Source organism: Lissotriton helveticus, chromosome 11 (genome assembly GCF_964261635.1).
Source record: "Lissotriton helveticus chromosome 11, aLisHel1.1, whole genome shotgun sequence".
NCBI lineage: Eukaryota > Metazoa > Chordata > Amphibia > Caudata > Salamandridae > Lissotriton > Lissotriton helveticus.
Window position 1 is genome coordinate 561121826 of NC_136072.1, and position 12792 is coordinate 561134617.

At 47.0% G+C, this 12792-nt stretch overlaps 1 protein-coding gene across 11 annotated transcripts in view; it reads left to right on the forward strand.

Moving 5' to 3' along the window:
• The window catches only part of TACC1 (transforming acidic coiled-coil containing protein 1), an 875899-nt gene that overhangs the window by 849332 nt on the left and 13775 nt on the right, over window positions 1-12792 (forward strand). For all 11 annotated transcript variants that reach the window (XM_078666332.1, XM_078666333.1, XM_078666330.1 and 8 more), the window contains one exon: window positions 7929-8035. In XM_078666332.1, coding sequence (XP_078522458.1) covers window positions 7929-8035 — 107 coding nt within the window. The remainder of the gene's footprint in view (window positions 1-7928; window positions 8036-12792) is intronic.

A 12792-nucleotide genomic window follows, 5' to 3' on the forward strand; every position in this document is an offset into this window, starting at 1 on the left:
TATTCGGAGAGCTTCCCTGGGAATGCATTCCACCTGTAGTTTACCATGGCTTTGTGGCTTATAACTTAAATTTGCTTGCTTTCTGTTTGCTGGCTTTCTTTGTTTTAAGCTGTCCAGCTAGAGATCGTCCCTTTTCTTGGCCAAATCTTATTTACTGTATTCTTCCACCAGTACTCAGTTTTTCCCTCCAGTACTTCATTTCTGTAATCAGGCCTTTAAATCTTGTTCCTATCTTGTCACAATTTCCTGTGTTGTCAAAGACAAAGGTCAAATGTCAGGCTTTGATTTCCTGGGAGCTTGGTGTTTACTTTTCTTTCACTGATTTCAAAGTCAGAGGATTTATGCGACAATCATACTGCCTACTGAGGGTGTGCTGGTCTGAAGGCTGTAGGATGTTATTTTTCTTTTCTAGAACACAACAACATGTATATGTCTGTAATTGAACCGTACAGATATTTCAGAATTAGGACATCATAAATTATGCAAATTTTGTATTCTGAAGTGTGTTGAAAACAAATATTTTAATACAATCAAAACAAATCAATACACTAGGTGATAACATTTCCACACATTACCATTTGTGCACTGTATACTTTCATCAGTAAAACTGTAAGTCTTTACAAATGTATTGGTCATTTCAATTGAAGATGTGTTGTCTGTAATGGCTGTATGCTACCACAGCATGCATACTCCATTTTACCCTACTCCACCATCCTCTGCACTGTTCCATCTCACTGCACTATACTCTGCACCACCCCACATTGTCACTGCACTCTACTCTGCACCACTCCACTCCTCTCTACTCTGTGCCAGTGCACTTCTAGCCCACACTACTCTACTCTTCTCCACTGCACTCTTCACCACTCCACTCTGCACTCTGCACTAATCCACTCTGCACTACTCCACCCTATGCCACTGCACTCTACGCTAATGCACTCTACTCTTACCCACTCCACTCTATGCTAATCCACTGTATGCTCTAGCCTACTCTGCACCATTGCACTCAACACCACTCTACACCACTGTACTCTATTGTGCACCACTCCACTGTACTCTGAAAAATCTGCTCTGTGACACAGCACTCTACTCTGCACCGCTCTACTGTATGACACAATACTCTACAACACTCTCCACAACTGCATTCTAAGCCAACTGCACTCTACACCATTGCGCTCTGCACCTATCTACTCTTCATCAGTCTATGCCAGTGCATTCCACACCATTTCACTATATGCCACTTCACTATACACCACTGCCCTCTATGACAACCTCCTTTGCAACACTGCACTCTCTGCGACTCTACTCTGCATCACTCAACGCCACTGCACTCTTCCCTGTACTAATACAATCTGCACCACTCCATGCCACTTCACTCTACACAACTGTACTCTGCATCACTGCACTCTCCAACAGTGAACTCTACACATCTCTACACCTCTGCACTCTATGATCATACACTCTATGCCACGCTAATCAACTCTGCGCCATTGCACTCTACAAAACTGCACTCTACAACACTCTTTTCTGCACCACTGCACCTATGCCAACTCGCTCTCCACCACTTTACTCAAAACCACTATGTACTCTGCATCACTGCACTATACACCACTATATTCTACTCAGCAGCACGTTATGCCACTGCAGTCTACAAAAATGCACTGGACGCAGCTCTGCTCTGCACTACTGCACTCTACTTTGCAACACCACCCTCACTGACACTGAACTCTACGCTACTTTAATCTGCACCACTCTGCTCTGTGCCACTGTCCCCTATGCCACTGCAGTCTATGCCACCTCACTCTACTCTGTACCACTCTATGGCACTCTGATGTACTCCACCGCCAATGCAATCTACATCGCTACACTCTATACCAATCCACTCTACCCCACTCTAATCCACTGTGCACCAGTGCACTCTGACACTGCACTTTACGCCGCTCTACTAAACGCATCTTTACTCAACACCATTCTACTCTGCCAGTGCACTGTACCCCACTCTATTATGCACCACTGCGCTTTTCACCACTGCACTCTATACCACATCAGTCCACTCCACTCTGCATAACTCGTCTCTGCACCACTCCACTCTGTCACTCTACTCTGCAACACTGCACTCAAGCCTATTTAACTTGTTTCTCTCAGATATCGGTAAACACATGCAAGCAGCCAACTGTCATCCGCCGAATCTGGCCAATGAGACAATTTTCTTTTTACAGTATGCTGATGACATTGTGATGTTAAGCCAAAGTCCCATTGGACTACAAAGAGCGATAAATAACCTAGTAACCTATTTCGACCAGGAAAATTTGGAACTAAACAAAGAGAAAACTAAAGTTGTTCGCCTAGTGGACACCAACAAAATTAAGTTTAAATGGCTGGTAAAAGGTGCAACAGTGGAAGATCAAGTGTCCTACAAATATCTTGGCATAAAAATAGGGTTGGGCACAACACATAAGGAACACAAATTGTCCAAAAAAGCCAAAGCGCAATAGTTAATCTTTGCATACAGATTACTGTATAAAAAACTAGACTGCCCGAACCATAACTGCCTCTTAAAAATGATGGCTGCACAAATCCTGCCCACACTGTCATACGGTCTAGTCACCTGGTCCGGCAAGGAGGCTGATTTGTGAAACGAACTTCAGACAAAGGTCTACAAGGCCTTTTTTAATCTGCCAAAGTCTGCCTCTCCAGCTCAGGCTGGAGTTCGGCCTCCGGAATCAGATAATTCCGGGGTATGAGCGGCTTAGTTAAGTTATGTCATAAATTCCGCTCCTCCATCCAGACACAATGAATAGTTTATGCTGGGAAGAAATTAAACATCACATGGATCAAGAAACACCAAACTCATGGGGAAGTTACCTGAGAACATCACTGGTTGAGCTGGTTTATTCTTCAGCTGCCATACCGCTATGCTGAACTCCGCAACGACCATGCAGATTTTCTGCAGTTAGGGTCTTATCAGCACGGACTATCGGTCCACTCTGCATTTTGTTCTGCCGCACTTATCAGTCTCGGCATCTATTATCTTGAAGCAATTCCGTGCTGTTCAGCACAGTTATACTCCTAATACCTATCGGCACATAATTAATCAGCGATGCCTGAATTTGTAATTTCTCAATTTTTATCATGAGACTACTATCGACATTGACATTCTGAATGAATTCATCTATTCACGGGGTTAACCTGGAAATTCATGTATAGTGCTTCTTATAGCCATATAGAAAGTTAGTAGCGGCATCTGTGCAGCACTTCATCTAATCTGGGTCTCTGTATCACCTCCCTACTAGTACATCACGAATCCATTAGACTTTAAATCAGCTTTCAGTGCAGTAAGACGGTGACCTGATGAAGGCGGTAACGCCAAAACGCGCGTAGTCTTATCTACCGCCTTGCCTCCATCTTTTTGTCTAAGTTTTAGTTGTACTGTTCTTTACAAACGTTTTTGTGTTTATAATGAAACTAATACTACACATCATGAAAATATCTATATAAAAGGAGAAAACTGAAAAAAGGAAAAAAATAATCATCAAATAAATGAATATCAGTTTTTTTGAATATTTTGGTTACAGATTTTTATTTGTATGTCAAAATTTCGATATTGTTATGGGCTGACAGTAGACATCTCTAAACTGACCTGTTTCTGCTTTTGTCAACTCTGTGACTGACTCAGCTATATACTCTTACCTAACATGAGCTGGAAATACAAACAGCATGGGAGAACATGGCAGACAGAGCAAGCATTAAAGCTGCCAATGACGCAGCAAAAAAGAAATCTTTTCTGGAAGATAAAAAGCAATTTCCAAACGTCGACATGGGTGGACCGTGATCAATTCTTACAAGTCTCTAAAGCCGCAAGCTTATTTAACAGCTCACTTTTGCCTGCAGTTAAAAAGAGCTTTACAGATTATCGGATGGGCTTGCACGATTCAAAAGACCTACAGCCATCTTGGAAAAACACCCAACAAGAAGTGCATTGTCGATTATGTGGCTTTTTCAAGGAAACTTTAACTCACCTGCTATGTGCATGCCCAGTAGTTATTGATCTGAGGAGACAGTATTTAAAACCCATTTTTAACTAATTGAATATTCGCACGTGCAGGCAAGCAGTGATACGCTGGTTGGAAGGATCCTCTATAATCTTGGCCTGCCGGGGAGTAAAATACCTGGCAGAAGTAAGGAAACTTTTACGGCAAGCTAATCTAGAGGAAAAAAAGATGTATGATCAATGCCGGCATGGGCCTAGCTGATTCTTTTATGTAACAAACGGACTTAATGTACAACTCATTAAGAGACAATTTAATTAGCAGGACCTTTTTTTTCCAGGAACCTGCTATTTTAATCAGGGCTTTCTAATTATCCAGCTTGTTGTTTTAAAACACTGATTGTAAGGTCGAAAGCACTATCACAGTATTAGCAATGAAAAAGATGTATTCAGTAAATGTTTCTGTAACACATTCATACCATTATATGCCCATGGTTCAGCACCTGCACTTTAGCTAATAATCAAAGGGATCCCATCAATGTTCCCTGGTTTTAATGGTGTATGTAAAGATATATTTTAATTTTTTGGGAAATTGTAAAGATTTTATTTAAACATATACAATAAACTATGACACAGCACTCAATCCCACTGCATTCTACGCCGCTATTCTATGCCACTGCACTCTACCCAACACCACTCCACTCTACTCTCACTACATGCTATACCACCTCACTCTACATTGCGGCACTCTACTCCTACTATTCTGCGCCACTACACTCTGCACCATTTTACTCAAAAGGCTCAACTACTCTGTACCACTGCACACTACTTTGCACCACTCTATACCACTCTGCTGCAAGCTATGCCAATGCTCTGTACACCACTACACTGTACCTCTCTCCATTCTGTGCTACTCTAATCTATTCTGCACCACTGCACTTTACACCACTCCATTCTACGCCACTGCACTCTGCACAACTATATGCCTCTGCACTCTACCCTGCACCACTCCACTCTTCACCACTTCATTCTACTCTGAAAGAATCTACTTCACACCACTGCCCTCCACGCCACTCTACTACTCAATTCTCCACTACTCTGCTCCACTCCACTCTACTCTACTCCATTGAAGGCGAAGTATAAAACATCAGGCACAATCAGTGCTTTAAATGGGCTGGCACTTTTTTATTTTGAGAGGGAGAGTACTGGCACTTCTCAAAAGAAATGCTATACTTTTAATTGTAGATTACCGGCACTTCTCAGAAACAAGCAGGTACTCTGATACAGAGTACCTGCACTTTGATTTTTCCATTTCAAGCACTGGGCACCACTGCACTCTACACCACTGCCCTCCACGCCACTCCACTACTCAATTCTGCACCTCTTTACTCCATTGAACTCTACACCACTGCAATCTACCTGGCTCCTCTCTACTCTATGCCACTGCACTCTGGGCCAATGCAGTCTATACCACTTTACTCAAAACCACTGCACTCTGTGCATACTCAGCACCAGTGTACTTTACGCCTCTTCACTCTAGGCCACTCTACGCCACTGCACTCCATGGTGCCCTCTACATCCACACACTCATTCATTCCAAACACCATACCATACCATGATCCCCAAAATAACCCTTTCTAGACTCTCCCCTACTCTACCCCTCCTAGCATCATCTGACACCTCTGTTCCTATACCGATCCCCCAAAACAAGCCTTTTAACCGCATGCGTGCGGGCGGAATTCCGCCCGTACGCTGAGATTTGCGAAAGCGCACTTTACGTGACGAGCTGGGCTCGTCATCAGCGTAGCAGGAGGCTACCTCATGACGAGCCCAGCTCGTCATCAGCGTCGAAGGGGTTAAACTCTTCCCTCTGACTCTTCCACTCTACATCCCTTTTAATTCATTCATAGCCTCCTCCTACTGCTATGACCTAAACAAAAAAGTCTAAATTCTTCTATCCCTCCACTAATCTTTTCAATCAAAATAACAGACTAACATGTCCCCTTCTCAAATTTCATATTTCACTATACTAATTCACCACTAATCCTTTATGGGTTCCGGAGTAGTGTGCTACTCACTGAAAAAGCTCTTCAACACCTCATCAGGGGTAGCAAGCACTATATAAACACAAACCTCTTTCCCTCTTCTATCCTTCCGCTACCCTTCTCTATCCAAATAACTTAATAAGATATCCAGCACTCAAATTACTTTCATATTAAACTATACTTATTCACCACTAATCGTTTAGGGGTTACGGAGTAGCCTGCTACTTGCCGAAAAAGCAATTTGATGCCTCGTCAGGGGTAGTAAGTGCTATATAAATGCAATTACAATACAATACTCCATTAAAGACTTCTGCATTCTGTCACTCCACTGTACAACACTCTACTCCACTCTGTGCCATTCTACAACACTTTTCCACTCTACAACTCTCTACGTAACTCTCCCAATGCCACTCCATCCCACTTTACTCCCATATATTCTATGACACACTACTGCACTCCCCTGCTCCACTCTGACATTTTATGCCTCTCCACTCTATATCACTCAACTCTACAACACTTTACTCCACTCTATGCCATTCCACTCTCCTACACTACTGCACTCTATGCCACTCCACTCTAGATCAATCCACTCCACGCCACTCTACAACACTCTACTTCCCTCTACGTAACACCTTTTATGCCACTCCACTCTGACACTCTGCTCCACTCTATGCCTTTCAACCTTACTCCACTCTACAACCCTACACTCTGACATTCTACTCCCCCTCAACAATCTACACCACTCCAATCTACGCCACTCCACTTTACTCCACTCCATGCCACTCAACTATACCCTAATGTACCTCACACCACTCCATGACACTCTACGCCACTTTATAATATTCCACTCTACTCCACTGTATGACTCTCCACACACACGCCTTTACCCCTGTAACTTTTAGCCATGCAGAACAGCAGCAACGCTGGTGTACAACATGGCTAAAACATATTGGCAAAGCAATAGTTATTGCATAAGCAGGACCTATTGGCTTTGCCAATGCTTATTTACCACGGAGTACAAATAAGAGATGTTCCACCACCACACACCGTCCCAACCACCAATTTAGTTTGTCCTCTCTGGTATTGATTGTTCTTCAAGCACACCCCATCCTCTTTTCATTCTCAGCAAAATGGATGCGTCTCTAACAACCCCCTGTAAAGTTGATCACTCATTTTAGTGATGGGAGATTCCCAGGCTCGTTGTTCCACTTCCTACTATGCTGCAGGTTTTTTCCAAACCTATTCTTCTAACTGGTATCACCATTTAGTGTTCGGAAACTACTCAATGTCCTCTAACCACGTCTGTCTCTTCACTGACATCCTTTTCTCTGAATCCCTGTTGTTCTTAACAAGAAACTCCCAAAAGACATCACTCTGCATATCCTACTGTATTCTAGAAATTAAACTGCTTTGAAACACTGCTGTCTTTTTGTCACCCCTTTCAAACTGTGACATTTCACATGTGCAACCATCTATACTAAGCAAAACTGTTTCAAGTTCTTCCAGCGAGTTGGTGTCATCTAGTGTTCTGATGTCTTTCCCACAATAACACTTTGGTTCTCTTGCCTTTCTACAGTGAAATGAGGGTTTTCAGGTGGTTTATCCAATCAGGAGTGTGCTCAATAACAGCATTTCTGTTCTGGGAGTTAACTGACTATTTCTGAATGCCCTGTGAGCGTCACCATGTATTTCATGTTTGCTGTGGTCTTACACGGAGTTCATCAGTGTTTGCAGTATGTTTGACTTTTTGAAATTTTGCAATGTTTCTGACAATCTTCAGTTTATCAACATTTGAAAAAAATTTATCTAGCTTATTTTGGCCCCGCGCATGTGACCCCAGAATAGGGACGAGAGAACATTATCCAGTCTACATCATTCCAAATGTTTCTTTCATTTAGAATGAAGAGGCCTTGAAAAAGTGTGCTCAGGATTACCTAACGAGAGTGAAACAGGAGGAACAGAGGTACCAAGCTCTGAAAATCCATGCAGAAGAAAAGTTGAACAAGTAAGTCTTTCCCAGTCAGCCAGCCAGCCAGCACGCATTATTGGTTTGAGATTCAGAATCCATTCCACTTCCCAATATTAGGTATACTTTTTGGGATGTTGATTTAATGAGAAAGGATCTAATGCATGAGTCTGCCTCTGGTGGGGATAACTGTTCTTAGCTACTGGTTAAATGCATGCACCCACAATTTTTTCTAAACATGGTTAATTTACTGTGTGTATCTTGGCATTATCCTTTCCTTTATAGGTAGCTCGAAACTTCAAGGGTTAATCCAGAAATAAATTCAGGCGAAGTATAAAACATCGGGCACAATTAATGTGATAGTGATACATGTGACATAGTGGGTAGCAGTATCTGAAAGAAACAGGTCAGTATTAGATTCCTTACCTTAGAATATCCCCAGGCGTCAGACTGGATCCGGAAATCTCTGCGTAGCAGTACCCATGCGCATCGGCAGGCGTCATCCGTGGCTCCGCGTCCGTCCCCGGCGTTGTAGGGGCCGCGATGAAATCGTCAGAGAACTCAGACGCCGCCCTCGCACGCTGACGTCAGTTCCTATTTTTTCCCCGCCAGCAAGCGCCGATCCGGAAAAAGTGGTACCCTTAGTCACTTTTTGACTAAACTTTTTCGATCATTTTTGATAATTTTGTCGAAGTCGTTTGACTCCGTAGGTGCCGGTAGGGATGCCCGGGTTCAAACCCTGCTCCGTCTGCGACCGACTGATGTCGGTCACCGACCCCCATCGCCGGTGTCTACATTGCCTGGGGCCCGACCACGACGACAAGTCTTGCCACGACTGCCGGGCCTTGACGTTGAAGGCTAGGCAGGAGCGGTCCTGCAAGCGCCTCGAGCTCCGGCAGTCGGCCCCGCGCCGCTCGAGGACCCGGTCCAGGAGGAGGTCGAGGGACCGGTCGCGGGGCCGGAGTCGTCACAGCTCGTCGGGTAAGAGGCACAAGAAGTCAAAGACGCGACACCGCTCTTCTGACTCCCCCTGATGCTCGCACGATGCAGCCGGGGGTTCGGGCGACACCGCCCACGTGGTTCCGCCGGAGCCCCTGGCGTTGCGGCCTGCTCCATACCCGTCGGTCCCTGGGCAGCACGCGATGCCGGAGGAGATCGAAGCGTTCCTCATGGCCATGAGGTTGCTCTCGTCTCCGTCGGGTTCCGCGGCGCCTACGGGCACTGCAGCCCCGGCTGGGAGTCCGGGCGGGCCGGGTGCTTCGGCGCCGTCGGCGACTTCGGTCCCGACGCCGCAGGTCTTTACTGGATCCGGGCCCGGATCCGGGTCGTCGCCCGTTGACCTTACGACCTCGCCGGCTCCGACCCTTAGGGTGTCGCCCCCGGCGCCGACCTCGGTCAACCCCGTCCCCAGTTCTGCTCTCGATTCGGCTCCGGTGCCGGAGCGGCGTTGGTCGAAGCCGCTATCGACGCCGATGGGAGATTTTTATTTCTATGAGCCGACCCCGTCCTTTGAGCCTGACTATCAGGAGATGGGTGGCAAAGCAGACTGGGAGGGGTCTGAGGACCCTCTGGCACGTGAGTGCCAGTCTTATCAGGACTGGGCAGAGGAGCTTGGGGATGCCAGTGGTCTGGAGACTTCGTCCAACACTGGCTTTATCTCCCCTCCTACCGTGGCTACGGAGGAGGGGGCTGCTTATAGTGTGTTGCTGACGAGGGTGGCCTAGGCTTTACGCCTTGAGCTCCCCGTCGCGGCTGTGAGGACTAACCTCCTCACAGAGGTCCTTAAACCGCAAACAAGCTCGGCCGAGCCTCTGTTGCTGTTTAATGAGGCCTTGACTGACGTTCTTCTGGGCACGTGGTCCAGGCCGGCTACAGGTCCTCCTGTAGATAGGAACGTGGCCAGACGCCACCGCCCGGCCCCGGGCGACCCTTGCTTCCTGTCCACCCACCCCACCCCCGAGAGTCTGGTCATCCAGGCCTCTAACTCCCATACCGCATTCCCGACGGCTCCCCCCGATCGGGAATCCAAGAGGTGTGAACAGTATGGTAAACAAATGTTCTCCTCCCTGAGTTTAGGGTTGCGGTCTGTCAACACCGCGTGCCTCTTGGGCCGTTATACCCACTCTCTGTGGGACACGGTCGAAGACGTGCTGCCACAATGCCCGGAGGAGGCCCGGGTTAAACTCGCCCAAGCCCTTGCGGAGGGTCAAGATGCGGCACTGTACTCCATCCGATGTGGGCTGGATACCACGGACTCACAGGGTAGAGCGATGGCAACGACGGTGGCGATTCGTCGCCACGCCTGGTTGAGATCTGCCAACGTTTCGGCTGATGTCCAAAACACCCTTATGGACATGCCGTTTGATGGCCGTCTCCTTTTTGGCGACAAAGCAGACAGTGCTCTTGAGCGCTTTAAGGACTCCAGGGCTACGTCCAAGTCCTTGGGCCTGTCGGCCCCGCGCCAGCAAACTGCTGCTTTTCGCTCCTTTCGTGGCCACGGAAGGGGCGCCCCCACACGTCCTGCCAGCCACGGGCTGCAGACTACCATCCAGCGCGGTGGCGGACGTGGTAACCGCCGTGGCGGTGCTCGGGGACAACGGCGAGGCCAGTCCACATCCACCCCCGAAGCATCTGCCTCAAAGCCTTCCTAGTCCGAGCTTTCAGGCCCATTCGACGCCTGTGAGCGGCAGGGTTCGCCATCACCTCCTCCACTGCCGCGCAGTCACTTCGGACAGATGGGTGCTGCAAATCGTCCGAAGGGGCTACTCCCTCCCCTTCAAGGTGACCCCCTCCAGCCGTGCCACCGCGCGTCGGGGGATCACTTGCGACTTCTGCAGGAAAAAGTTACGGCCCTCTTGGCCAAGGGGGGCCATTGAGCGTGTTCCTGGGCCAGAAGTAGGGTGTGGTTGCTATTCCCACTACTTTCTGGTTCCCAAGAAGGGCAAAGGGGGCCTACGCCCAATCTTGGACCTCAGGAATGTCAACGGCTTCCTCCGGAAGGAGAAGTTCAAGATGCTGACCTTGGCTCAGGTCTTAGCTGCCCTGGACCCAAGAGACTGGATGGTAGCGTTGGACTTGCAGGATGCGTACTTCCACATCCCCATCCTGCTGGCCCACATGCGCTACCTGCGGTTCACGGTGGGCCCGAGCACTTTCAGTGTACTGTGCTCCCCTTCGGCCTTACCAGCACCCCACCGGTGTTCACGAAAGTGATGGCGGTGGTTGCAGCTCATCTGCGCAGGTTAGGGGTTTCAGTCTTCCTCTACCTCGACGACTGGTTGTTGAAGGCGGGCTCGCCCCCGACAGTCGTCAGCCACCTCCAGACTACGGCCGGCCTCCTGCACCAGCTGGGGTTCTCCATCAATGTGCTGAAGTCACACCTGTGTCCCTCTCAGAAGCTCCTCTTCATCGGAGCGGTTCTAGACTCGGCGCAGTTTCGGGGTTATCCTCCCAAACAGCGGGTTCGGGATATTCAGGCTCTTATTCCGATCTTTCAGCCTTTGCCCCAGATTTTGGTCAGGTTGACGCTGCGGCCTCTGGGGCTGATGGCCTCCTGCATCCTTCTGGTGCATCACACCAGGTGGCGGAGGCGGGCTTTGCTGTGGGACCTGAAGTTTCAGTGGGCCCAGCATCAGGGCAACTTGTCCGACCATGTCTTAATCTCGGAGGGCACTGCAAGACAGTTGCAGTGGTGGCTACAGGACCGTGATTGGGTCAACTAAGTGTATCACAGCTTGAAGACAAAATAGCTGATCAAACGCTACCTCAGTGACATTTGACGTGCTCTCACAAGGCCAAGTGGTCAAACCAACTGAGGCAGGTCAACACCAAACAAAGTCATCATCTAAATCATCTAAAAAATTTGTCTCAGTATCAAATTCCATTTAAAGTGACAATTGTGCAATGTTGATGTTTATTTAAAAAAGCATGCACATGTAGGACTAGTCAAATGTGAGGAAAAATTAAAAGTGAAGAAAAATAGACATTAAAAAGCACCAAGGACATTCAAACATGTTCCGCAGATTACCCAAAGATAAATGGGTGTTCATTACCATTCATAATTTACACTTGTGTGTCGATAAATATCATTCCTAAGGAGATGTATCAAGAATTGTCTCCTTTGCCACAACTTATGAATTCAAAAACTAAAGTCTACACATGGTCTGCCTCAGCACCCTTAAAAAATCAAGATTCATTTGTAGCCACCGTGCAACATAAGAAAATAGGGGTACAAGTGCCCATTTAGGTACTTCAATGTATAGATTCAAATGCCTGTTTTGCTCAGTTTCAACAGTGCTGTTGATATGGGGCTGATATCTGTGAACTACTATAAGAATGCTCATCATGAAATTGTAAGTCAATTTCCTTCATTATTCCATGAGTTAGGAAAACTCAAACAATGAAATTAAAGCTACATGTACTAAGGATGTTTATCCTTTTGGTTATACATAGCCAAATTGCATTTCACTTCCAAGCTGTTGAAAAGGAACCTAATTTGTTGCTTAAACACATCATTGAACGCTCCACTGGTCCAACGCCATGGGTTTCTCTCATTATGGTAGTGCCTAAAAGAGACCGTGAAGGTGCTGTACGCATAGGTATTGACATGCGTCAGGCCAACAAGGCGATTGACCGAGTGTGACATCCAGGTCCACACATTGCTGATCTGACAACTCAATTCAATGGTGTGAAGTTCTTCTCCTAACATAAGTTAAATACAGGATATTACCATTTAGAACTTGAAGAATAATCTAGGTACATTACAACCTTTCCTACGCATAGTGGTCTGTTTCGCT